The sequence below is a fragment of the Ovis aries genome, chromosome 13 (assembly GCF_016772045.2).
Source record: "Ovis aries strain OAR_USU_Benz2616 breed Rambouillet chromosome 13, ARS-UI_Ramb_v3.0, whole genome shotgun sequence".
NCBI classification, from domain to species: Eukaryota; Metazoa; Chordata; class Mammalia; order Artiodactyla; family Bovidae; genus Ovis; species Ovis aries.
In genome coordinates, this window is record NC_056066.1 from 16,892,774 (window position 1) to 16,919,830 (window position 27,057).

A 27,057-nucleotide genomic window follows, 5' to 3' on the forward strand; every position below is an offset into this window, starting at 1 on the left:
TCTCATGATGTACTCTGCATAGAAGTTAAATAAGCAGGGTGACAATATACAGCCTTGACGTACTCCTTTTCCTATTTGGAACCAGTCTGTTGTTCCATGTCCAGTTCTAACTGTTGCTTCCTGGCCTGCATACAGATTTCTTAAGAGACAGATTAGGTGGTCTGGTATTCCCAACTCTTTCAGATTTTCCACAGTTTATTGTGATCCACACAGTCAAAAGTCTTTGGCATAGTCAATAAAGCAGAAATAGATATTTTTCTGGAACTCTTTTGCTTTTTACATGATCCAGTGGATGTTGGCAATTTGATCTCTTAGAAATTTAAATTTAAAAAAAAGAGAGAGAGAAAGAAAACAAATACCACCAAAACTTGAGGGATGGAGCAAAAGAAGTTCTTAGAGGAAAGTTTATAACAATAAACGTATACATTACAAAAAAAAGAATGCACTCAGATAAACAATCTAATAAGGAACAAGAAAAATAAGAACATACCAAGCCCAAAGTTAATATAAGGAAGGCAAAGAACAGAATGGAAATAAATGAAATAGAAACTAAAAAAATAACCAAATCAATGAAACTAATAAGCTCTGTTTTTAAAAATATAAACAAATCTTTAGCTAGACTCATCAGGAAAAAGAAAGGACTGAAATAAAATTCTAAATGAAGGAGAAGACATTACAAATGATAAGATACAAGAACAAAGGATCATCAGAGACTTCAATGAACAATTATATACCAAAAATCTGATAATCTAACAGATATGGACAAATTACTATTTGTCCTCAAATATCCAAAATTCCTCAAATACCTAAAAAACTCTTTCTTACCATAGGGTTGAGACACTATGTAAGGTTATTATTATGTGATTTAGGTCTCTTTTACATTTCTTTCACATTAGAACATTTCTCCCCACTTTCCCATGTCATTGAGTAGCTAGAAAATACTGGGCTCAGAGTCCTGAAGGACTTGCCACACTCTGAACATGTTGCATGGCATTTCTTAAACTGTGAATCCCGTGGCCAGCTAGGATTTCCAGAGGCGTATTGCTTGATATTGTGGACACTCTGCATTGTCCCATTTGGTGAAACTGGTGCGTGTATCATCTGTGCCCACACCACCCTACTCCTCCCCTGGATCCACTTAGAACCCCAAGCAATAGCTTTCCTCTCTAGGAGGTCCCTAATGGATTTCCAAGGAGAGCTGAAAAGGAGAGTAGTGTTTCCACAGTCCAGAGAAACAGAAGCCTAGGGCTGTGTAGGCGCTCTGCTGGGAAGGAACAAGTTGATTGTCTCAGGAAAACAAACAGCCAACAGGATCTGTGTTCTGGGAGAGGAAGCTCCTATCACAAACACGTGTAGAGGACTTGTTGAGGCCCAGCAGCAGAGCTGCCGCATCTCTTCTTGGAAGGCAGCAGCAGGCTGGGGGGCTCAGGTGGATTTGCATGTGAACCCAAGTCGCTCCTTTCCTTGTACTTACACGCAGCCTGCATCAGCAGGTTAGAAACAATAATATGGATGAAGTGCCCGCAGCTCGGAGCACCTGGGAGCCAGCACCTTGCTCTGGATGCTAAGGCTCCTGGGCAGGGGGATTGATGAGCTGCCCAGGGGGCCTCTTCACACCAGCCCAGCAGCGCTGGCAGCTCGTCCTGGCCACATCTTGCATGGCTGCTCAAGCTTCTCATGCCTTCTGAGTTCCCACTCACCTGGGATACTTTCAGGGTCCAGTTTCCTCCCAATAACCCAGGGGAGCCTGATAGGAACCCCTGGAGGAATCAGAAATGAAAAACCCTAAGATACTCCTTTGGATGAACTAAGAGAGCAGCTCAAATGCAGACAAGCACGTGCTTCAGTCTGGATGAACACACGCTGGCTGGCTGTCAGCTTTGAGCCAGGCTTGGTGCTCAACACTGGGGCGTATGGAGAATATTCCAGACTACTCCAGACTGGAATATCCCACTCCTCCCAAAGCTGTCAGTCTGGGCACAGTTGTGTTCTATCCATCCCTGATCTTTTTTTTCTTTTTTTTCAAGTATTTTCAGAATGGATTCCAACTTAAATTTTTCTTCTATAGCTTATATTCTGTTGCTACTACCTTACACTATAAACAGATATCAAATCATACTAATAAAATACCATTAGCATCTTTGAAGGCTTTTCAGGTGGCAGAGTGGTAAAGAATCTGCCTGCCAAGGCAGGAGATGCAGGAGAGCTTGGGATGATGCCCTAGAGGAGGCAATGGCAACCCACTCAAGTATTTTTGCCTGGTAACTCCCATGGACAGAGGTACCTGGCAGGCCACAGTCCATGGGGTCACAGAGAGTTGGACAAAACTTAGCGACTGAGCATGCACACAATCTTTGGCGCAGGACATTACAACACTTCACAAACACTGGCCATGAATAGTAATTTAATCTGTAAATTGATTCCAAATTCACAGGTGGATAGTAGTAGGCGGGTGTTTAGAGTCAAGAGATATCAGAAAAAATTCTGTCTTACCATTAATAACTTGCATTATGATCTCAGGCAAGCCCCTCCACCTCCCTGGAGCCCTGGGTCCTCCCTGTATCCAGCACTGGCAGCTGAACATAAAATGATCCCTGGTATTTGAAACTCTGGGAGAGGTGACTTTCATTCATCGTAATAGTAGCAGAAGCATTTCTGATATGTAGACACCAGGGGTCTGGATGCTGTTTCTCCTGTACAGCAAAGTTTCACAGAAATAGATTTTCCTGCCCCAAATGCCAGGGGAGGTCATTTACACTGGTCTCTTCCACCCTTCCCTGCTGGACAATCTACTCACGTTGATCACTGACAGTGAGCCTGAGTACTCAGCAAGTTGAGCTTTGCTCAGAAGGAAACAGCTGGAGCCAATCCACGGGGACAGGTATGATAAGTCTAGGCTGCTGAACTCCTGGCCATCTGCACACTTGAACTTCCAGGTGGTCCTGGAGAGAAACCTTCGGCTGTTTATAAAGCCATAGTCCTTTCTTTAGTAAATTATGTCCTGTGTGTGCTAAGCGAACTAAAATTTCTCACTGTGTATCTGACTTACAGATCGACCCCTTTAAGTTCTAGGGAACCAATCACTCTGTCCTTCAGTTGCTGTTTAGTGGCTAAAGTTGTGTCTGAATTTTTCGTGACCCTGAATCCCAACTAACTTTAAAATGTTTTAAGGGCTCAGCCTCAAATGAAATACCTCACGATGAAGAATAAAATATTATCTAGCTCCATAGTAGGAGTAATTATTTTTTAAACTGTATGTCTGAATGCACTTAAAAAAAAAAAAGTATCCTCAAAAGTTTTCCAAAAAATAACACAAAAGCATAGGTGAAGTCAACTTAGCCAGAAATAACTATTAATAATTTGGGCACTTTAAGGTAAGTTGAAACAGGTTTAGTATTAGTTGGTTTCTAAAAGTCAGTGTCTTTAATTAAAAATAAAGCTGAAGTTAGATGACTGGTGTTTTGACATCTACCCAAGTTTTATTTCCGGTACAGCTATCCAGACTAAAACACCACTCATGGCAAAACTTGCCCCTTTTTATGTGACCGTCTGTTTATACTCAGCTCTCTTAGCTCCACACCATCATGTCCTGTTCTAAGTAATCTTGTCCAATAGTACGTGGAAGTACACACATGTGTTCATTTCCCCGGCTGTAAGTCCTTTCCAAATGTCTGGCAGAGAACCTGGATGAAGTGTGAAGGCCCCAGACAGTGGCCATCGGACAAGTACCACATGCTAACACCCACCACTATCTCCAGGGTTACATGATCAGTAAGGTTTGAGTGGGCCACCCCAGGCTCGAAAGAGTCCAGCTGGTTTTCTTTGACCTTGGACTTGGGTTCAGTGATGTCTTGCATAAGGCAAAGAGTCTGAAGACAGGTGACCTGGTTCCAAATACTAACGCCATCATTTCTTGCTATGTCATCACAGGCAAACCATCTAAATCCTCTGAGCCCCCGTTTCTTCTTTCTACCTACCTACCTACCCATCCATCCATCCATCCATCAATCCATCTTCTACCTTCATCTATCACAGCAGGTCGTGGCACAGAGGAAAAGAGGAAGTATAAAGAGGGAGGCACTTTGAAAACTGCAAATGCACAAATTAATAGCAATCGTTCAGATGACAATAGATGGACAAGGGCTGAGGGCCTAGGCCTAAACTTGGGCTTTCTATTGTCTGAGGGTTTCTGGGATTTGAGGCAAGAGTGAGGCAGGGAGCGTGGGCCAGGGGACGATGACTCCACCATGAGGTGCTCCCAGGGCCAAGTCAACATGATTGTCATTAAGTGTGAAAGAAATGAGTGCCACACGTGGGAGGAGGAGAGCAGTGGTAACGTGGGATATTAAGCTGGGAGCTGAGGACCTGTTAGACCTGGGTCCTGCATTAGAAGGAGGGCAGTGGGAGGAAGTGTGGAAAGAGCCTGAACCCGACCACATGGAGCCCTTTCTGGACCCCCTGTTTTTTCATTTTTATTATGTGTTGTTGGATATAGAGATCTTCAATTTCCTGCTTGGTTACCCTTAAAATAATTCTTTAAACTATATGTCTTTTCAAATCATTCATTTGTGCCTATTTCAAAATGCATATTAATACTATCTTAACAACAAAGCACTATATGACATTTCACACCTGTTTAAGTTAACATCTAAAACATTTCTTCATCAATCTAAATCGTTGCAAAGGATATAATCTCCGGTGAAACAGAAGTTCAGTTCAGTTCAGTCGCTCAGTCGTGTCCGACTCTTTGCGACCCCATGAATTGCAGCACGCCAGGCCTCCCTGTCCATCACCAACTCCCGGAGTTCACTCAGACTCATGTCCATCGAGTCAGTGATGTCATCCAGCCATCTCATCCTCTGTCGTCCCCTTCTCCTCCTGCCCCCAATCCCTCCCAGCACCAGAGTCTCTTCCAGGAAACAGTTAAAAGTAAAATCCTAATCTGACTTCTTCACTGTTTCCAGGACAATCTAATGACACAGCAATTTGAGATCTACCTTAATTTGTTTTAATATACACCTACAAGCTCATCTTTAGTAGGCAAAAGTTATTGCATTTACTCCTTAAAGTTGTATTTCCACTCTACTTTTTTCACATAACTTTATGTAATGTGATACATTTTATGCCTAAAATCCTTTCACTGATCACTCATATTTATCTGCAGCAAATGTATGTATATAACTTGAATTTAATTTCGTACATTTTAATTTGAAGGTAACGTTTAAATCTTGTAGCCAAGTAGCTCTAGATATTAAGGAAATAATTCTAGACCGAACTATCATTATAGGTACTATTAATATGTGATTTATCACAACAGGATTTCATAAATAATTATTACATATAAAAAGTAAAATGTTATTGGAAAAACCAGTTTTCATCAGATTTGCTAAATTAAGATGCATCTATTTCTTAAAAGAGATGGCAATCCTCACCAACATTAATCTCATTTTACAATTATTGTTGTTACAGTTATTGTACACACTGTGAAACATTTTTTCATGAAAATGAAAGTAACTTTATCATAGTAATGTCCATTACCGAGCTCCCTCTGATAGGGTGATCTATCATCAAAATGATTTTTAATGATCTAACTTTGACAGAGCTCAACTCAGTCTTCCCTCAAATTTCATGAAAGCACAGTATTAGAAATCATTTGAGTTGGAAAAAGATTTAATACTAAACCAACAGACTTTCACTTTCTCAAAAAACACCATTTTGTCTGGCACTCAAAAGATTTGTGGGCCCTGGAGAAACTCATCAGAGTAAGCAGAGGGAGAGAGGCCATTCTCACCTTTATGGAGAGGTCTTTGTAGAAACCAAGACCCTCTGCCCACCTGGGACCGCTCACTGCCGCTCAGCCCTCGGCAGAGCAACCTTTGGAAAGGGTGCACAGGCAGGCTGTGGATCTTCAGTTTTTTTTTCTAATCCACATATTGATGTAACCTTAGCAAGCATTCACATACCGCCAAGCATGTGGGGGTCCAATTGTGAAGCCTACCCCTTTGGATTGCCAAGCCACTGACATGGGAGCTAAGTCTCAGCAGAGCTGGCAACCCTGGACAGCGGGAGATTCCCTGACTTCTCCAGCTGGCATTCTCCAAACTCGGTTGGGGCGGGGGTGGGGAAGCATTTGTGCACGTTGAAATGTGAGTGATTCCCAGTGAAGATGGAATCCTAGTTGAAAAACATTTAGGAAAAGCTCCGTTTTATTTCCCCCTCTTAGAGATTTGCAATCAAACCAGAATATTAAAGGCTAAAGAAAGCTGTTTAACTTTCTTTAGCATAGAATTTTTGAAATCAGTTTGCTCCCCCACCCCAATCTTTTCTCCCAAAGAACACACAGTTATATAGAAAGAGACTTTAAATCATCTGCTCTGATCCCGAGTGCCAGACTGAGTCTCCTATGAGATCTATGTGGTCTGACCTGTTCCTGACAGCTACAGGCCTCTCTAGTTTCCAGGGGACCTGAGATTGGTTGGTTTTCAAGCACTGTTAACCTGCTAGGGCAGTGTTACCCTCTGCCCCAGCCTTCCTGCTGATGTTACCCGTTTTTAGATGGACGTTCTGGTGCAATAGGAAGGTTTCTGTGCTACTGATGTAGGGGCTGCACCCACTGCAGCCATGAACTTGAAGCCTTATGATCAGCTCTCAAATAACCACCAGTGGAGGTCAGTTTGGTGCCTCCCTAGCTGTCTTTCTGGGCCCCATGGTCCATGACGATGTGGGCCTAGTCAAGAAAGGACTATAATTAGATGCAGAGTACAATTAAAATCAAACATATATGAGTGGAATGTGTAAGAAATAGACTGTGTCTCATCATATGCCTGTCTTTATTACATCCAGAGCCACGTGGATTTTGATCATCTGGTTTGAATTGTCCATCTTCTCATTGCCAAGCACGAACAGTTCACTACATTATCATGATGAAGATGAGAATACACAGTTCAAGTACCACCGCTGGGGAGAGACGTCCCCAACGCTGTTCACTACACGGGAAAGAGGGCTGGGTCACCTGACTTGGGTCACATTTGGAACTTCGCAGGCATTTGATCTAAGACACTACCACTGACAACACACAAGGACAAGTCCCTGCTATCCTTTCCTCCAGGAAGACCCCAGGACTTCCAGTTAGAAATCAGTCGATATGTGATGCACCAGTGCTGGACATTTTGGTTAGCACGGAGATCCAGTCAGACTCTCCACTCCGACAGCAGCTCAGAACTCAAACAAATCCGTCGTCCCTGCTGGGAAACAAGGTTGAAGAGTGAGCTGGTGGAGCATCTCTGTTCTTGGAACACAGGAACTGTGAAGCGTTCTGCCTGTACCTTCACTCTGCACACCGTCTTCACTCTACACAGAACAAGACAGCTGATGAGAACCAGAGGCCAACCACATGGATGACTGGTCCAGCCTCAAATGGAACTGGATTGGCCCTTGGGAAGCCTCTGCTCTCACCTGTGAAGCTGCAAAATAACCAATGCACTTTTATAAGCCTCTGGTAACCGAAAAGAACAGAACTCAAACAGCTGGAAGGAATGAGATAAGGCATCAAAACCAGTCTTTGGTCTTAAAACCACTGGAGATTTCCCGGGAAATTATCCTCCAAAACTCCCTTTTATGGGAAGACAAGGGGAGCAGAAATAAAATGTTTTGCCTACAGGGAAAGGAGTACATCGAGGCTGTATATTGTCACCCTGATTATTTAACTTATATGACGAGTATATCATGAGAAATGCTGGGTTGGATGAAGCACAAGCAGGAATCAAGATTGCTGGGAGAAATATTAAGAACCTCAGATATGCAGATGACACCACCCTTATGGCAGAAAGCAAAAAAGAACTAGAGTGTCTTGAGGAAACTGAAAAGAGGAGAGTGAAAAAGTTGGCTTAAAACTCAACATTCAGAAAACTAAGATCATGGCATCTGGTCCCATCACTTCATGGCAAATAGATGGGGAGACAGTGAAAACAGTGGCTGACTTTATTTTTGGGGGCTCCATAATCACTGCAGATGGTGACTGCAGCCATGAAATCAAAAGACACTTGTTCCTTGGAAGAAAAGTTATTACCAACCTAGAGAGCCTATTAAAAAGCAGAGACATTACTTTGCCAACAAGGTCTGTCTAGTCAAAGCTATGGTATTTCCAGTGGTCATGTATGGATGTGAGAGTTGGACTATAAAGAATGCTGAGTGCCGAAGAACTGATGCTTTTGAACTGTGGTGTTGGAGAAGACTCTTGAGAGTCCCTTGGACTGCAAGGAGATCAAACCAGTATGTCCTAAAGGAAATCAGCCCCAAATATTCATTGGAAGGACTGATAGTAAAACTGAAACTCCAATACTTTGGCCACCTGATGTGAAGAAGTGACTCATTGGAAAAGACCCTGATGCTGAGAAAGATTGAAGGTGGGAGGAGAAGAGGATGACAGAGGATGTGATGGTTGGATGGCATCACCGACTCAATGGACATGAGTTTGAGTAAACTCCAGGAGTTGGTGATGGACAGGGAGGCCTGGCGTGCTGCAGTCCATGGGGCTGCAAAGAGCTGGACACAGCTGAGCAACTGAACTGAACAGGGAGATCTCTCAGCACTTCAGGTCATGGGTTCTAGATGTTAAGGTTCAGAGAAACCTGCCAGTAAAGTACCAGGGAATAAACACCACACAGCGAGGCCACGAGCAGGATACTCTACATGCACGGTGAAAATTCCTGGACAAAATCAGCTTAAATATTTTGTTTTTAATGGTTTGAAAGAGGGCTGGGGAAGAAGAGCTGGGTAAAGAAAACAAAGTAACTAGATTAAAATTTCTTTCATGTAATGAGATAGGCAAAATATAGCTAAAAATAATAATATGTCTAAGCGTAAGTCTTGAGGAATATAGCTCTCTTTATTAAACAAGAAGTAACTTTTAATTAGACTAATCTAACTCCTTTGGTTTCAAATAGTCCTGATACTGGTCTTAAGATGCTAATTGTCTACACCCTTCATGTATCTTATGATCATAATTTAAATTTTTTAAAGCATCAAGCAGGATATATATACAATATGACATACATATATTATATATATATAATAAATGTCATGTCAAGCTTTCCTATCATTTATCAACTTATTAAACTTTTCTTTAAAAAATGGGACTACTGGCACCAGAACACTGAAAAAGCACTGAGATGATGTTGCTGAATCAGGAACTTCTGGCTTCTCATCCATCATAGCTCCTCTGAAGGTAGCTAGCAAGATTATTCTTTTAATCTCTGGCCATGCTTTGCCACTCTATCTTTACTGTAGATTTATGGATGTTCATAACGTCCTTGCTTAACAACTGTCATAGGAAGCGAATTCTGTTCATTCATCTCAAATATCCTGTTCACTTCCCATCAGTCAGGGCCCATGCCAAGCCCTAGCCCCTCCCAGAGCTGCTGTCCTTCTCTCCCAACCACAGTAGTGCATATCCACGCAACATCCTCCTAAATTCCGGCAACACTCTCTTTGGTATCACTGAAAATCTGAAACTTACCACCTGACACTGTCATTTATATATATATATAGACATATGTATGTGGAGAAGGCCATGGCACCCCACTCCAGTACTCTTGCCTGGAAAATCCCTTGGACGGAGGAGCCTGGTGGGCTGCAGTCCATGGGGTCGCAAAGAGTTGGACACGACTGAACGACTTCACTTTCACTCTTCACTTTCATGCATTGGAGAAGGCAATGGCAACCCACTCCAGTGTTCTTGCCTGGAGAATCCCAGGGACGGGGGAGCCTGGTGGGCTGCCGTCTATGGGGTCGCACAGAGTCGGACACGACTGAAATGACTTAGCAGCAGCGGCAGCATATATATATATACATATATATATGTATATATATATGTATATATATATATACACACACACACACATAATGCAGTCTGTAAGATGTATGTAAAATATAACATAAAAACTCTACAAAGTCCCTTGAAATAAGGAATTCCATTGGTTTCGGATCACCTGGTGTATTTTCTCTTGTCCTCTACTATGCTATTCATCTGAAATTCAATTACTATTATTATAACTGCAAGAACTAGAGGACTAGGCTCTCGCCTCCTGGGGCTCCCATGTCAGTACTTTTATCCACCTTCCTTGGTCTCTTGCTCCTTTGAGCTCTCCTCTCTCTTTCATCTCCAACTTTTTATTCTTTTTATAGGTGTTTTGTAAAATATTTTCTCTTTACCTTTTTTTCTGAATATGTTTCATAACTTCCATTCTTTACTGTATAATCTTTTTCAGAAAACCAAGTACACACTCACATCCTGTGTGTTTAGGTGCTGTTTGACTGGGCTGTCTCTGTGCTTGACTCACATTTTCATATTCCACAATATTACCACATGGCAGGAGAGGCAACCATTTTCCTTTCTGCTTCTCATTTTGACCCACGTCACACTAAAATGAAGCAAAAGCAAGGGTCGCAGACAGACCACTGAATGCTTTAAGATGCTGGCCTTTTAGAATTACATCTCACATTTTCCAAAGAGGAGCCCGTGCATCAGAGCTCTGGGCAGTCATTTGGCGCCTCTGCAGGACACAAAGAGCCACAGGCTGGGAAAATCAGATCTGATCTAATGAATCGGACTGAATCTGATTTAATTCAAGGTGGCCACCTCATACCTAGAACCACTCTGAATAAACCGTTTCCTGCTGTCAAAATAACTGTATTAACCAAAGCAATCTACAGATTTGATGCAATTTGTATCAAATTACAAATGGTGTTTCTCATAGAACTAGAACAAAAAATTTTACAGTGTGTATGGAAATACAAAACACCCTGAAGAGCCAAAACAATCTTGAGAAGGAAGAGCAGGAGCTGACAGTATCAGGCTCCCTGACTTTAGAGTATACTAAGCTATAGTAATCAAAACACTGGCACAAAAAGAGAAATATATTGCATAGATCAATAGGACAGGATAGGAAGTCCAGAGAGAAACCCATGCACCTGTGGTCAATTAATCTAGGACAAAGGAAGCAGGACTATACAATGGAGAAAAGACAGCCTCCTTAATAAGCAGTGCTGAGAAAACTGGACAGCTACATGTATAAGAATGGAATCAGAACACTCTCGAACACCATCCACAAAAATAAACTCAAAATGGATTAAAGACCAAAATGTAAGGATAGACATTATAAAGGAGAACATACGCAGAACACTCTCTCCCACAAATTATAGCAATATCTTTTTTGACCCATCTTTTAAACGTAATGAAAATAAAAACAAAAATAAGCACATGGGACCTCATTAAACTCACAAGCTTTTGTACAGCACAGGATATCATAAACAAGAGAAAAGAAAACCCACAGAATGGGGAACAATATTTGCAAATGATGCAACTGACAGGAGATTAATCTCTAAAATATTCAAGCTTTCCAGGAGTCATGTACACATGTGAGAATTGGACCATAAAGAAGACTGAGTGCTGAAGAACTGATGCTTTCAAACTGTGGTGCTGGAGAAGACTCTTGAGAGTCCCCTGGACTGCAAGGAGAACGAAGCAGTCAATCTTAAAAGAAATCAACCCTGAATATTCATTGGAAAGACTGATGCTGAAACTCCAATACTCTGGCCACTTGATGTGAAGAATCAACTTATTGTAAAAGACCCTGATGCTGTGAAAGACTGAGGGCCAGAGAGAAGGGGGTGACAGAAGATGAGATGATTAGATGGCATGTTTGATTCAATGGACGTAAGTTTAGGCAAACTCTGGGAGATGGTGAAGGACAGGGAAGCAAGGTGTGTTGCAGACCATGGGGTACAAAGAATTGGACAACGAAACAATAACATGCAGAGGTTCACAAAGAAATGTGACTGTAAGGGGTGACTACAACTGGGAGCTGATATCAGTCAGTTCAGTTCAGTAGCTCAGTCGTGTCTGACTCTTTGAGACCCCATGGACTGCAGCACGCCAGGCTTCCCTGTCCATCACCAACTCCCAGAACTTATTCAAACTCATGTGCATCGAGTCAGTGATGCCATCTAACCATCTCATCTCTGGCATCCCCTTTTCCTTCCATCTTCAATCTTTCCCAGCATCAGTCTTTTCCAGTTAGTCAGTTCTTCAAATCAGATGGCCAAAGTATTGGAGTTTCAGCTTCAGCATCAGTCCTTCCAATGAATATTCAGGACTGATTTCCTTTAGGATTGGTTTGTTAGATCTCTTTGCAGTCCAAGGAACTCTCAAGAGTCTTCTCCAACACCACAGTTCAAAACATCAATACTTCGGTGCTCAGCTTTCTTTTCAGTCCAACTCTCACGTACATACATGCTCACTGGAGAAACCATAGCTTTGACCAGACGGACCTTTGTCGGCAAAGTAATGTCTGCTTTCTAATATGCTGTCGAGGTTGGTCATATATTTTCTTCCAAGGAGTAAGCATCTTTTAATTTTGTGGCTGCAGTTACCATCTGCAGAGATTTTGGAGCCCAAAAAGATAAAGTCTCTTACTGTTTCCATTGTTTCTCCATCTATTTGCAGTGAAGTGATGGGACCAGATGCTCTCTTAGTTTATTGAATGTTGAGCTTTAAGCCAACTTTTTCACTCTCCTCTTTCACTTTCATCAAGATGCTCTTTAGTTTTTCTTCACTTTCTGCCATAAGGGCGGTATCATATGCATATCTGAGATTATTGATATTTTCCCAGCAATCTTGATTCCAGCTTGTGCTTCATCCAGCCCAGCATTTAGCATGATGTACTCTGCATATAAGTTAAATAAGCAGGGTGACAATAAACAGCCTTGATGTACTCCTTTCCCGATTTGGAACCAGGCTGTTGTTCATGTCCAGTTATTGTTTCTTGACCTGCATACAGATTTCTTAGATGCAGGTCAGGTGATCTGGTATTTCCATCTCTTTAAGAATTTTCCAGAGTTTGCTGTGATCCACACAGTCAAATGCTTTGGTGTAGTCAATAAAGCAGAAGTAGATGTCTTTCTGGAACTCTCTTGATTTTTCGATGATCCACTGAATCTTGGCAATTTGTTGCTCTGCTTTTTCTAAATCCAGCTTGAACATCTGGAAGTTCAAGGTTCACATACTGTTGAAACAACCTAGCTTGGAGAATTTTGAGCATTACTTTGCTAGCGCATGAGTGCAATTGTGCAGTAGTTCAAACATGCTTTGGCATTGCCTTTCTTTGGGACTGGAATGAAAACTGACCTTTTCCAGTCCTGTGGCCACTGCTGAGTTTTCCAGATTTGCTGACATATTGAGTGCAGCACTGTAATAGCATCATCTTTTAGGATTTGAAATAGCTCAACTGGAATTCCATCACCTCCACTAGCTTTGTTCATAGTGATGCTTCCTAAGGCCATGATTTCACATTCCAGGATGTCTGGCTCTAGATGAGTGATCACACCTTTGTGGTTATCTGGGTCATGAAGATCTTTTTTGTACAGTTCTTCTGTGTATTTTTGCCACCTCTTCTTAATATCTTCTGCTTCTGTTAGGTCCATACAATTTCTGTCCTTTATTGTTCCCATCTTTGCATGAAATGTTCCCTTGGTATCTCTAACTTTCTTGGAGAGATCTCTAGTCTTTCCTATTCTATTGTTTTCCTCTATTTCTTTGCATTGATCACTGAGGAAGACTTTCCTATCTCTCCTTATTATTCTTTGGAACTTGGAATTGAGGAAGGTATATCTTCCCTTTTTTCCTTTGCCTTTAGCTTCTCTTCTTTTCTCAGCTATTTGTAAGCCCTCCTCAGACAACCATTTTGCCTTTTTGCATTTCTTTCTCTTGGGGATGGTCTTGATCACTGCCTCCTGTACAATGTCATGAACCTCTGTCCATCGTTCTTTAGGCACTCTATCGGATCTAATCACTTAAATCTATCTGTCACTTCTACTGTATAATCATAAAGGATTTGATTTTGATCATACCTGAATGGCTGCAAAGAATGTAATCAATCTGATTTCAGTATTGACCATCTGGTGATGTCCATGTGTAGAGTCCTTTCTCGTGTAGGTGGAAGAGGGTGTTTGCTATGACCAGTGCGCTCCCTTGGCAAAACTCTGTTAGCCTTTGCCCTGCTTCATTTTGGACTCCCAGGCCAAATTTGCTTGTTACTCCAGGTATCTCGTGACTTCCTACTTTTTCATTCCAGTACCCTACAATGAAAAGGACATCTTTTTTCGGTGTTAGTTCCAGAAGGTCTTGTAGGTCTTCAAAGAACATTCAACGTCAGCTTCTTCAGCATTATGGAATTACTGGGAGTTGATATACTACTTAATAAATGATAGGGAGTAGGAGAAAAAGGCATCTTCTGAATAACAGGTGACTTGAGTGAGGCACTTATGGGAAACAAAAAACATTTAGGAAGGATGTTACCTTAAGAGGATATATGGGAATTAGGGGAGTTTTGTGATAATGTCTGTTTGCTGGTGCTTTTTCCAAAAAAAAGTCTTCCAAGACTTTTTCCAAAAAGCAAAGCAAAAAATAGATAGATTGGTAGACAGGTAAAGATAAGGTGAAAAGTCTTAGGCAAATCTTATTTATCCAGAGGAACTTTCTCTAATTTTAACACTGTCTCCAAAAGTAAATCAAAAGTCAATTAAAACTGACTCAAATGTATTCCTTTCTATAGTTGAATAATATACAGCTTCTTTATCCATTCATCAGGTTGATGGACATCTAGGTTACTTCCATGTCCTAGCTATTGTAAGTAGTGCTGCAATGAACACTGGGGTACATGTGTCTTTTTGGAATTTGCTGTATGATGGAGGGAACCCAAAGTTGGTGCTTTGTGACAACCTAGAGGGGTGAAATGGGGAGGGAGGTGGGAGGGAGGTTCAAGAAGGAGGGGCCATACACATACCTATGGCCAATTCAAGTCAATGTTTGGCAGAAACCATCACAATATTGTAAAGTAATTAACCTCTAATTAAAAATAAAAATTATAAAAAGTTAATTCATTTAGAAGGCAAAAAACTCAGGCAAATCTTATTTCTCCATGAGGAAAGGCCTATGAATCTGTGTTTAAAGTTACATATAGTAAGTTTTATGCCACTATTAACAACTGTAATACATCAAAACATTGACGGAAGCCTAACAGCAGTATCTAAATCTTTAGCTCTATACATAGTGATAAAAACTGGAAAATACAAAAAAGCTATCAGTCAACACCACTAAATATTAATGAGAAGTCTGGCTCTTTGGGTGCTGTTTAAACAGCTGGTATTAGGGCTCAATGTGAGTTTGTAAAGGGTGTCCCTGGTGGCACAAATGGTAAAGAATCCACCTGCAATGCACGTGACCCGAGTTTGATCCCAGGGTCTGGAAGATCCCCTGGAGAAGGGAATGGCTCCCCACTCCAATATTCTTGCCTGGAGAATTACATGGACAGAGGAATCTGGTGGGCTATATAGTCCATGGGGTTGCACAGAGTCCGACACAATTGAGTGACTAACACTGTCACTTAGAATATGGAAAACTCAACAGTGCTGATGTTTAAATCTGCTAAAAAGTAAGTTAGATGCAGAGAAACATCATTTAAAATGCTATATAAATTTTCATCATACACACATAATACAAAAATATTTTCCTTTAATAAAGATTTTCTCATCATGTTTAATGGGAAACAACGAAATGTCATGGAAATGGTCCAGCAGAGAAGCTTTTACTATTTATCTTTATAAATCATGTATTTTTCCTTCCAAATCTGTATTATCTTGTTCTTCTGTTTACAAAAGTAGGTCATCACACACTTTTGACCCATCTGTAGATCTTCGAGAAGACACTCTAAAGGCATCAGATGCAAACTGAGCATCAGCTGAAAGAAAAGGAAAGAATTACATCCTTTACCTGAAATACTTGGGTTCACTAAGATTAGCAAAAAAACAAACAAACAAAAAACCTGAGACCTTTCCTAGTATTCTGAAAAATGAAATATATCTATAGATGACACAACACAAAATACTGATCAAGATTACAATTTTACAGTCTGCTTCTGGTCGCAGGTGGGGCTGAGTGTCAGAGCTCCTGGTTTTCTCATTCTTTATTCATGTACTCAAGCAATTGAGTGAACTGATGAATACTCATGTATTCATGCAAAGGTTCTGTGACAAGCACTGGAATTACAAGATGAAGGTGACCCAGTCCACCCTGAAAAATGATATGCCCTAAACTGGAAAAACAGACAAACAGGCAATTTCCATTCAGAGTCACAAATACTAAGATATAAAAGACGGCACAAGGAACACTCAGGAGGGGAAGCCAGCTTTGTGTCAATACTGCCAGCTTTTTGGTGGAGGTGATATGTATGTAGCTACCTGAAGGACAGGAAAAAGTACAAGACACAGAGGGGAGAAGCACGTACAAAGATGGGAGGTGAGCAAGCGAATCTGTGGGATCCTACACAGTCTGGCTGGTTAGATGCAGAGCTAAGCGGCAGAGTAAGGTGGTAAAGAGATAAGGCCAACTACTTTGGCAGGACCCAAATTGATGTGGGTGTTTGGAGCATTTCCTGAGGGTAAAACATAAACTGGTGACGTATCTAGTGACAGAGAAATTTTAAAGTCACCCACCAAGTGACAGCTACACAAACGTGACTGCTTGAGTCTGGGTTTCCTAGCCTTAACCACTACCAGACGCTTGAGAAGTTGATGAACGCCACGTTCTCTGAGAATAGTGTCAGGGGGTAGGAAGACAGCTCCACAGGGATGGAGGGAGTAGAAGAAGGATACAGCTAGAAGTAAAAAGAAATACACAGACCTTCAGAGACTGTTTTTCAAGCTATGCTACATGATGAGTAAACACAGAAGGATATTTTTCACTATGACTGCTCATGCTTTCACATTTTTCATTAGCTATGTATATAAAAAAATATTTACCATAGCATCTGTTATCCAAACGATGGAAAGAGATGCCATTTACTGTTTACAGTGTGTTTCACAAATCAATGTCTAAATTTAATTCACACATTTTGGCAACATACCTTCTCTTAGTTCTCTAGCTATACTCCTGTCCAACTCCCGCCGCATCTGAAATAAGTCAAGTATTTATCTTTAAGACAAACAAGTTATATGTTTATAACTTATTAAATGTGACTTTTAAATGATACTTTTATAGGCTAGACCTAACCTGAAGATTACCTCAGTAGGAAAAAAAAATCACATAAATAAAAAAATTAATTCTTATTCTGTTTATAGATAACAGAGAACATATATATGGAATGCTATTTAGATTAATCTGATAAAAAGTACAATAATATCAGTCTATCAAGTACACATGATTTCAGAGAATTAGGGAATGACCCATAATCCTCGGAATGACCCACAAGATTACTATCTTCTCCCCTAAAAGCTCCTGGCCTAAATATGTACTTCCGAGACTTTATTTTGATTTCTAGGTGAGGATCCTGTTCAAATGGAGGAAGTAGTTTGAGTCGAATGGTAATAAGGAGAACACATCTGTGATTTTCTTTAAACTTTTCCATTTAACGAAAACACAGAAAGGTGAGAAAATTATATACAAGAAAACAATGTGCCAGCAAGATTTAATTCTGAAGATGTTTAGCGAGAAGGATTTTCTCATAAGTGTTAGTTTCCGAACTACGTCCCATAGAAGGGCAAGGTCCTGCAGGGGTCACTGCAGGGGTGAGGAACGGAGAAGTCACAGCTGCAGGGGCCCTGGCCACCCTAGCTAAACGGTTCCATGCTGGTCTCCATTTTTAACATGGTTCCACACAGAAGTTTATTTAGAAGAAAGGTTGTTTTCTTTGAAGAAAAAACTTTTATAAGGTATGAGACTCATTGATTTAATCAAAGCTCCTAATTCTACAAAAGAAGTAACAAAGCCAATGGCATTCTTACTGAGTCCTGTGCCAGCTACTTCCTCAGGTTAAGAAAAAACACATAGATTTTTAACTATAACATAGACAAAATGAATATATAAATCCTTCTATATAATTAAACAATGCTTGTGGCATGACATTACTTTCTAACTAAATTATGTGCTTGAAATGCATAAATAAGAATAAATCAATATCAAACTCCTATTTGCAGCAGTTGATATAGTTAATTTAGAAAGGATAAATATTTTTTAAAAACAGGACAGGGAACTTGAAGGAAAAAAATCTTTATTTGAATCAAGCAGGCCAAAACTGAAGAGATTCATCCTTAAAAGGATGTTCATTTACTCCAGATAAAACCTGGTTAACTAAAATCAGTCAACAATGAATTATCCATATTTGGGGTTATTTAGAACAAAATTTAAAACACGCAACAGATCTCTATCGTCTGCTGCTGCTGCTACTGCTAAGTCGCTCAGCCGTGTCCGATTCTGTGCAACCCCATAGATAGTAGCCCACCAGGCTCCCCCGTCCCTGGCATTCTCCAGGCAAGAACACTGGAGTGGGTTGTCATTTCCTTCTCCAATGCATGAAAGTGAAAAGTGAAAGTGAAGTTGCTCAGTCGTGCCCGACTCTTAGCGACCCCATGGACTGCAGCCCACCAGGCTCCTCCATCCATGGGATTTTCCAGGCAAGAGTACTGGAGTGGGGTGCCATCTCCTTCTCACTTAGGCTTAGGGGTAGATAAACCGCGGTGGGTGCAGCAAAGCTTGGAAATGATTATGAACCACTGCCAAAGTGAAATCAATTAGAAAGTAAGTCAAACATCTTCAAGTATACTTTCAGTTACTAGGCAATAAGATTTCATTTCTAAAGTAGAATTTCAATGCAGCTTTTCAAGAAATTTAAAAAGTATCTCTTAAAAACGAGAGATCTAGGACAAAAAAATCATGAAATGTCTCCTTGACTAGAACAGTTAATGACAGTTTTTACTTACTGTGCCTAAGTCAAATAAATAACTCAGAAGTTCACCAAATTAAAAACAAGGATCATTCATATGAGAAATCTGAAACCCAATGAACAAAAGATAATAGAACTAACCTCGGTCAAGTAAGTCTCCATGTTGTTATTCGAAGGGCATGAAATTGAGGTAGAAAACCCTACTCTTGGAGTAAGATTTGTGTTGAGCACTAAAGGATTATTGAAATTTCCAACACAAGGGGGCTCCAGGACTGGCCTCGTGCTAACAGTGTTGAATAAAGATCTGTTCTGCTGCTTCTCCACCTCAAGTTTGGTGCTGATCACTGCCAGCCTCTTATGAGTCCTGGGGAAGATGGAAAACACCAATTTCATTCATGCTTCCCTAAATTATCTGCATTTGTTAAGTTGCCATATAGTAAATGGAATGTCCCATGAAACTGAAAGCACAGAGCAGACCTCCTGTAAACAATGACAGCTGTCACCTTGCTCTAAAGAAGCACACACGTGTCTGGGGCTCCTCAAGTAACAAGCCACAGTTGGGAGAGGAGAGAAAGGGCATCAGAGAGAAAGGGAGGTGGCCTCACAGTGACACCTGCTGCCTCTGGGACACACCTGCCTCCAGGAAACAGTTCAGGGATGAAGAAACACCGCATCCCACAAAGCCACTTTCAAGCATTTGCTTTCACCACCCTTGTATACACGTTTCACTCATGACTTCAGAGAAATTAAGTTTTTGGCTCTGAGGTATCACCTAGAGCCACAATCTCAAGGGAGGACGAGAAAGTCAAAGGGTGAGGCTGAAAAGAGCTAAAACAGCCCCAGAAAGAATTACAAGCATCCCCTGCTTTTCCAAAGTTCACTTTATGTTACTTCACTTCTACGAAGGGCCTATGTCAGTACCTGTTTTTGATGATTCAAAAAAAAAAAAAAAATCTGAAGACAATTTCTGGTCTCATTTAAAAAGCCAAAACTCTAAACAGTGTTCAGTATATGTTTTACAGCAAGAGGCATCGCGCTCCCCAAGCAGGGAGACTGGCCCCACTGAACTCCTTCCCCGGAAGCCACTCCTACATCTCAGCATCAAGTCGCCACAGCCCTGAACCCTGACTGGGAACACCTTCCCTTGTGCATATTCATTTGATGTATCGACCAGCAGAATGTGTCCTCTGGGTTCCTGCTGCCTTGGCTTATGGAAGGCTTCCTAGGAGTGCTCTGCTTTCAGATGGCGGGGAAACCCGGACTAGGCACTGCAGGGGGGATCTGCCCTTTCCATCCTCCACACCCCTCAGTCAGGTCGTTATATTACTTTCAGCCACTTTGTGATTTCTCCTGCCTTTAACCCATGTGTTAATTTCCCCTATTTCATAAGTATGCCTTTACATAGTGTGGAAAAACTTGATATAGTACCAATAGTTTGTCTTAAGGTGACCTCAGCAGTGACTATCTAGTTAGCTTTCACTTCCTACTAATCCCATGTACCCCACTCTATAAAAACTATTCTTTAGAGTCAAATTAATGAACTAAATTTAGTTTCTGTGATTCTGTGTTTTTACTTACTTGTCTAATTTATCTTCCAATGACTTTCTAACTTCACATTCTACTAGGTAGAGTTGCTTATATTTTTCCAACTCTGCTTTATTAGAATCTTCTTGCAAAGTTTTCATTTTGGAGAGTTCAGATTCCAAGTGTTTAATTCTGAGTTCCATCTGTTGAGATCCAGTTTGCGTCTAAGGCAAATTGAAAAAGATAACATTTTTAAAATAATCATTAACGTGGAAAATTTTACTTGTTCCCTTTAGTTTTGAGTCAGTGATTCAGAGAGCGATTTCAAAGGTGAAAAAAAAATGCGGAAGTTTGTGAAATGAATTAAATCTGAATTATAAAATTAAAGTGGAATCACTGTTAGAGTAGTACTTATATAATCTGATAATTCAAAGAATAAGAGGATCAACTTAAAATTTTAAAAATTGAACAAGACAGCTTAAAGAATAATTCAAGAGGATGGTACTAGTTCTAAACCACAATATTTTCTTTTCTTCCTAATGGTCTTGTTTTTTTACCAATTGGTCTTATAAGTAAAAGGATTCTCTAGTGAGAATCATTCTGAAAGGTCAATTTAGTGATAACTGTGATGGAGACTGAAATATTTAAAGGGAAAACAAGTGTCCCCGCTTCCTTCCAGAAATCTACAAAACTAACTGCTCTAAGGGAGGTAGAGGAAACACCTAAGTTATATACATCCAAAATGTAATGTGCAGTGAAAGTGAATTCAAGCACATGACAGATGGACAAATTAACCTGCAGAAATAGGTTGCCTTCCTTTAATTTCTCTACAAGACCCTGTCTCACCCTTTCTTCAGTCTCCCGTTTATACTGCTCTACTCGACTGTGTTCTGCCATATCCATTTCTATATGACCTCCGAGGGTCACTACTTCCTGCTCCAACTTCTTTTTCTTCTCTAGTTTCTTACATTTCTTTTGCATTAGTTTCATAGACAGGAGTTAAACTTGATTTTTTTCCATCCAGGTGTAGACATTTTGAAGATGCAGGTTCCAGCTCTGCGGGGAAAATCATCAGTCTTCAAGAATAAAATGATATTGTCTGCTAATGAAGAAGTGGACGGAGCACAGCCTAACTCAAACCCAGGATGAAATAAATACGATGGTATCTGTATTGTAGAATGTAGGACCAGGGATTACTCAGAGAATCAGCAAAGATGTTCACACCACCCAGAGTCGAACATATATTGTTCACTGTCATCTCTGTCACACAGCAATTGCACTTGATTTTACACTCTTTTATTGTTCTACAATATTTTTCTATCTTTCCTCATAAAATGATTACAAGTCACCTCTTAGTAGAATGTCTCTTACTCCTCCCCCCATCTTAATGTCCCAGGATTTTAAAGAAGTTTGAGGGATACTGTATTGAGTATCTAGGGCTAAGTTAATAAATCCCTCCCAGAAGAAGACTCTAATTAATAAATCTTGTAAACATGGATTCTAATCCCATAAGCCTTTTTCTGAAGTACAAAGACTTTTTGCTAATTTGAATTGCATTCCAAACAGAATTATTTGCAAAGTTAAAGAAATCCCATTTCTTAACAGTTTACAGAGATGACCCACACATTTTTCTGAACAGCAACAACAAAAAATGCCTCATTCTTGTAATCCTTTGTTACTGTCCATTTATGCAAGACAAGTGCTGTGCACATCAATAAATATTCCGTTACACCAATGTATACTTAGCCAAGATTCCCCCTCATGGAAGAAATGTCAACAGTGTAAAATTAGGGGCTAAACTGTTCCTCAGAGACTAGGTAGCAAGCGCTGATGTGAAAAGGCTCCAAGAGCTGGACAGTCACGAAAGCTCCATGAAGGAGGAGAGACTGGGCGCCAGGTCTGAAATGATGAAGGACCACCCAAGAGGAAAAGAGACTGTAAAGACAGAAAGGACAGTCTGAGCAAGGCCAAGAAAAGGAGAAATCTGAGGATAAGATCCAACCACAGGGAAATAAAAACATGTGCACACAGAATCATGGAAATCAGTGTTTACAACAGCATTATTATTAGTCCCAAAGCGGAAACAACCCAGAGCTCCATCTAGTGAGGATGGATACATGGCTTAGCTTACCGTTGACAACCCACAGAAACGGAAGAACTGATACTTGTTATCACATGGATGAACCGTGAAAACATGACGTCAAATGAGAAAAGCTAATCCCAAAGGAGCATACTGCATGATTCCATTTATATAAAATACTGAGGACAGGCATGTCTACAGAGACGGATATTAGACTGGGGGCTGCCTGGGGCGGAGGGAGACGGGAGGCCATGGGTGGTGGCTAAGGGATGCAGGGTTTCTTTTAGGGGGTGATGGAAATGCTCTAAAATTGACTGTAGTCACTGGTTATACCTCTCTAGACTAAGAGATACTGAACTACACATGTTGAGTGGGTGAATTCTATGATACGTCAATTATATCTCAATAGCTTTTTAAAAAAATCCAATGGCAGGATCCAGATAATCTTCTTAATTCTCTAGTTTGGATGTACCTATTCTACACCATCTGAGTACCTCCATGCTTTTACTATATACTTAAAATGAAAAGGAAAGAAGGCAATGCTTAAACTTCAACTGGTTTGTATAATACCCTTTCTGCACAAGTTATTCTGAAATCCATGAAATAAATACACACAGAACTCTACAGCCATTAACAAAAGGAAAGATGAGAAATGATAATATTCTGAACATTCCATTAATATTACTTCTGGTTTTAATCTGGCTTGCCTCATCATGGTAATACAGTTATCACTTAAAAAAGGATTGTTTCAAAGAAAAAAAAGGCTCTCAACTTGTGTGTATAATGAGGCACAATTCTCAACTTTCCTAAGAGTAAATAATAAGAAAAAATAATTTAAAAAAATAAGAAAAAATAATAGAACGCAAATGGCAGGATGAAAGTCAGAGTTTAAGGAAACGAGCGCACTATAAAGATAAGAAAATTGTAGTAAGTTACTTGTAACAAAAATACAGAAGAAAGCTGACTGTGAAAATGAGTGTCCTAAAACACTTTATCCTACACATTAACTGTTAAACGTTCAGTTTCATACATACCTGACTTGTGAGTCGACGTAGTTGTAGTAGCTTACAACTGTTCTTCAAATCCTGTGCCTCAGCTTCTAACTTGGCACAACAACATGACGTGACCCTCAGTGAAGCCTCTGACATAGCCTGCTTTCTTACAATGTCAGCCAGTTCTTGCTGAAGTTGTCTCACAGCTGCCTAATAAGATGCTCTGTCACTGAGTTTATCAAATCACTTTACTATTATGTTACGTTAATAACAGATAACTCCAACACATGGACTTTGAAAACTATCGCCACATACAGCAACTCACCTTCTTTTTCCTCCTCACTGAATCTGGTTACAGACACAGAAGGGGCCACCCTCCAGCCTTCCTGATATTCAGTTACTCAAAGGATTCGGCGGAACTGTCCACGCCCTGCCCCTCCTAATAAATCTGCAGAGCTTCACCATCTCACGTCCAGAAAGAAACGAGTGTGTAGGTGGCACAAGTGGTGGAAAATTCCACACTGTGGAAACATTTTCCTTTCCTTTTTTATTAGAAGCTTTGATTAACTCAGAGATCTTCACATATTCCAACCAGTGCTCAGATCTTTCCAACAGATTCCTACCTCAGCAGAAAAATGGGGCCATTCCCTTGTTGCTTATCTCTTTTATATCTAGTAGTATGTCTATGTTAATCCCAAACTCCTAATTTATCTCTCCTCCCCACCTTTGCCCTTGGCTAACTATGAGGACCTACTGAAGAGCCCAAAGAACTCTACTCAATACTCTGTAGTCACCTACCTGGGAAAAGGAACTGAAAAAGAATGGATATGTGTATAACTGAAGCAATTTCCTGTACATCTGAAACTAACACAAAATTGTAAATCAACCATATTCCAATATAAAAGAAAAATGCAACTTAAAACATGAGGTTGCTCCCATGGCCTTCGAGGAGCCTCAATAACCTGGCCTCCACCTGCCTCCAGACCGCAGCTCCTACAAGCCTCTCCCTGACTCACTCCATTCCTGCTGCTTACAAATCCTGCCATCTTTCATTTTTAGAGGACAAGCTTGTATTCAAATGATAGTAATTGATACTTAAAATGAGAATTATGAGCAAATTGCTTGTAAAAATGTTAAAGTGGGTGAGTGAAGTCGCTCAGTCGTGTCCAATTCTTTGCAACCTCATGGACTGTAGCCCACCGGGCTCCTCCATCCATGGGATTCTCCAGGCAAGAATACTGGAGTGGGTTGCCATTTCCTTCTCCAAAAGTAAATCATAAATAGCAGTGGGAAGATTAAATCAAGAATAGTTTTGCTAAAGCTCACCACCTGAGTCCCAAATTATGATTTAATGATAAGTAGATGCATTTGAAGAGTTGAGAGGCTTTAAGAATAAATGATTCAAGGCTAAAATGTTTCCCATATTAACTCAAATTGACATGAATAAAAATAAAATTGTACCAACAAATATAACAAAAAGCTATGACAAGCTACTGAAGCCAAAGTACGATATATAAAATACAGGCTCTGGGAAACCTGGAATTGACTATCAAGATAATCCAGGTAACTGAAGCTTCATTTCGAAATATTCATTTCAGGTTTGAGCATTTCATTTATCTGTTTCACCATGATACTGAAATGTGGTAACATAAAGATTAAAATTATTACCTTAATAAAGAGTAAATTACTAGTACCTGTCTATGTTAACAATTTAGAACTAAATCTCTTAACATTTCATAAATAACATGATGTCCCTACTCAAAGTAAAGGATTTCTTTGGTCTAATTTTTATTTGCTGGATACAAGGTATACTTTTAGGCTGGTTTAGAGACCATAGATTCACAGCCTGTGTATTTTTTATATTCAACTAGATTCAACATTTAGCCAGAATCAAGAATCACTTTGAACTTTCTTTCAGGAAGTCTGAGATACTTCTCCTGGATACTCACTTCTCCTTCTGCTTTCTCATGTTCGTACTGATACATTCTCTCTTTTAAATGATTACATTCCTTGACCAACTCCTTGTTTCGTTCCTCCAGCATCAGACCTTGTTTCTCACGTTCGGCCTGAAGTTTTCTCACGATCTGCTGAAACTGGTCTTGGATGCTAATGACCGTCTTCTCTTTACTGTCGACTCTGTTCCGTGCATCGTCCAGTTGCTGTCGGAGCAACATGTTTTCACTCTGGAGTTGAGATAATCTCTCCTCTAAGGATTCCTGCTTTCCAAGGTATGTATTCACTTTGCCTTGTTCGTTCTGATACTTGTGTGCAATTTCCTGCGTTTGACACTCTACTTGGCTTAGGTCTCTCTGGACATGTTCTAACATCAAAGTCTTTTCTCTCAGAGCATCGCTCGCGTGCTGCAGCTTGATTTTCAGCTTATTGGATTTACTTTCCACTGCAGATAGCTGCTGGGAAAGCGTCTCACTGTTCTCTCTTAGATTAGCCACGTCGGACTTCATTTTGTCCTGCAAGCGTAACCACTCGTCTCTCGCTCTCTGGAAGGCAAGTTCCGGGTCTCTTCTTGATGTCTGACCTTGATCATGACCGTGTAAGGCAGCAGCCAGTCTAGAACGGCAGGATTCCACTTCCGTTTCCAGTCTTCGTTTGCTTTCTTTTTCATTCTCCAGCTCAGAGTTTAGCGTTGTATTCTCAGCTGTCAGAGCACTAAGCTGGCCTGTATAGTGGGATATAGTCTTTGTTAATGTTTCCTCACTCAGTTTTACTGCCTTTCGAAGATCATCATTCTTTACTGTGAGAATTTCAATGTCCTCAAAATAGTTCTCTTCCTTTTCCTGGTGCTGATTTTTCAGGGCATCTCTTTCCAATCTCAGTGTGGCAAGTTCATCCTGCAGCATGTGGTTTTTGCACAACAGGGCTTTTGCTTCTTCACAACTAACAGAAACCTGAGTGAAACAAAGGAGACTTTTAGCTAGTACTCAATAAAGTGACATTCCATGATTTCCTCTGAAATGAAAGACTAACCTCTATGTTTATTCAATGAAAAGACTGCACCAAGTGTGTCTCCAACAGGAAAAAAATAAGGTTCGATACAATCCTCAGACTTTATACAAGCAGAAATTCCCACAGGTTCAAAAATTTAATGGAGGACAATGAATTTAATGGAGGACAAAAAGAAATCCCAACAGACTTTTCAAAAAGCTCAGAACTGGAAAGGCTTCTCTCTGAACTACAACAAACCCAGAAGGCTTAAAATAAACAATTCATAGATCTGATTACACTTAAAAATTGCATCTGATGTGGAATATTTATATAATGGAAAACTAGTAAGCCATAAAAAAGAATGAAATAATGTTATTTGCAGCAACAGGGATGGACCTAGACCCTAAGTGATATAAGTCAGACAAAGACAAGTATTATATCATACTGCTTATATGTAGAATCTAAAATGAACTTATTCACACAACAGAAAGAGACTCATAGGCACAGAAAACAAACTTGTGGTGACCACAGGGGAAAGCAGGATAGGGGAAGGGATAAATTAGGATGTTGGGATTAACTTATACACGCTAGTAGATGTAAAATAGCCAACAGAGAGCTACTGTACAACATAAGGAACTACACTTAATATTCTGCAAGAATAGTCTGAAACGGAATGCGTGTATGTGTGAGCGTGTGTGTGAGTGCGTATGTGTATTAGTCACTCAGTCATGTCCGACCCTTT

The 27,057-nt window shown here is 40.3% G+C and overlaps 1 protein-coding gene and 1 long non-coding RNA gene across 2 annotated transcripts in view; both read right to left on the reverse strand.

The window, feature by feature from the left end:
- Window positions 1–2,387: 2,387 nt before the first annotated feature.
- On the reverse strand, window positions 2,388–9,827 carry LOC132657610 (uncharacterized). The gene is made up of 2 exons (XR_009596028.1): window positions 7,326–9,827; window positions 2,388–7,244 (listed from the first exon to the last, which is right to left on the reverse strand). It is a non-coding gene; the product is annotated as an uncharacterized LOC132657610 (long non-coding RNA).
- Window positions 9,828–15,554: 5,727 nt separating this feature from the next.
- LOC101109728 (ankyrin repeat domain-containing protein 26-like) overlaps window positions 15,555–27,057 on the reverse strand; it is a 57,280-nt gene continuing 45,777 nt past the window's right edge. Inside the window, 9 exon segments of the mRNA XM_060397250.1 lie at window positions 15,555–15,710; window positions 15,712–15,797; window positions 16,962–17,007; window positions 18,918–19,140; window positions 20,355–20,524; window positions 21,147–21,286; window positions 21,289–21,466; window positions 23,415–23,582; window positions 25,322–26,278. Of these exon segments, the coding sequence (XP_060253233.1) occupies window positions 15,648–15,710; window positions 15,712–15,797; window positions 16,962–17,007; window positions 18,918–19,140; window positions 20,355–20,524; window positions 21,147–21,286; window positions 21,289–21,466; window positions 23,415–23,582; window positions 25,322–26,278 (2,031 nt within the window). The 3' untranslated portion in view covers window positions 15,555–15,647.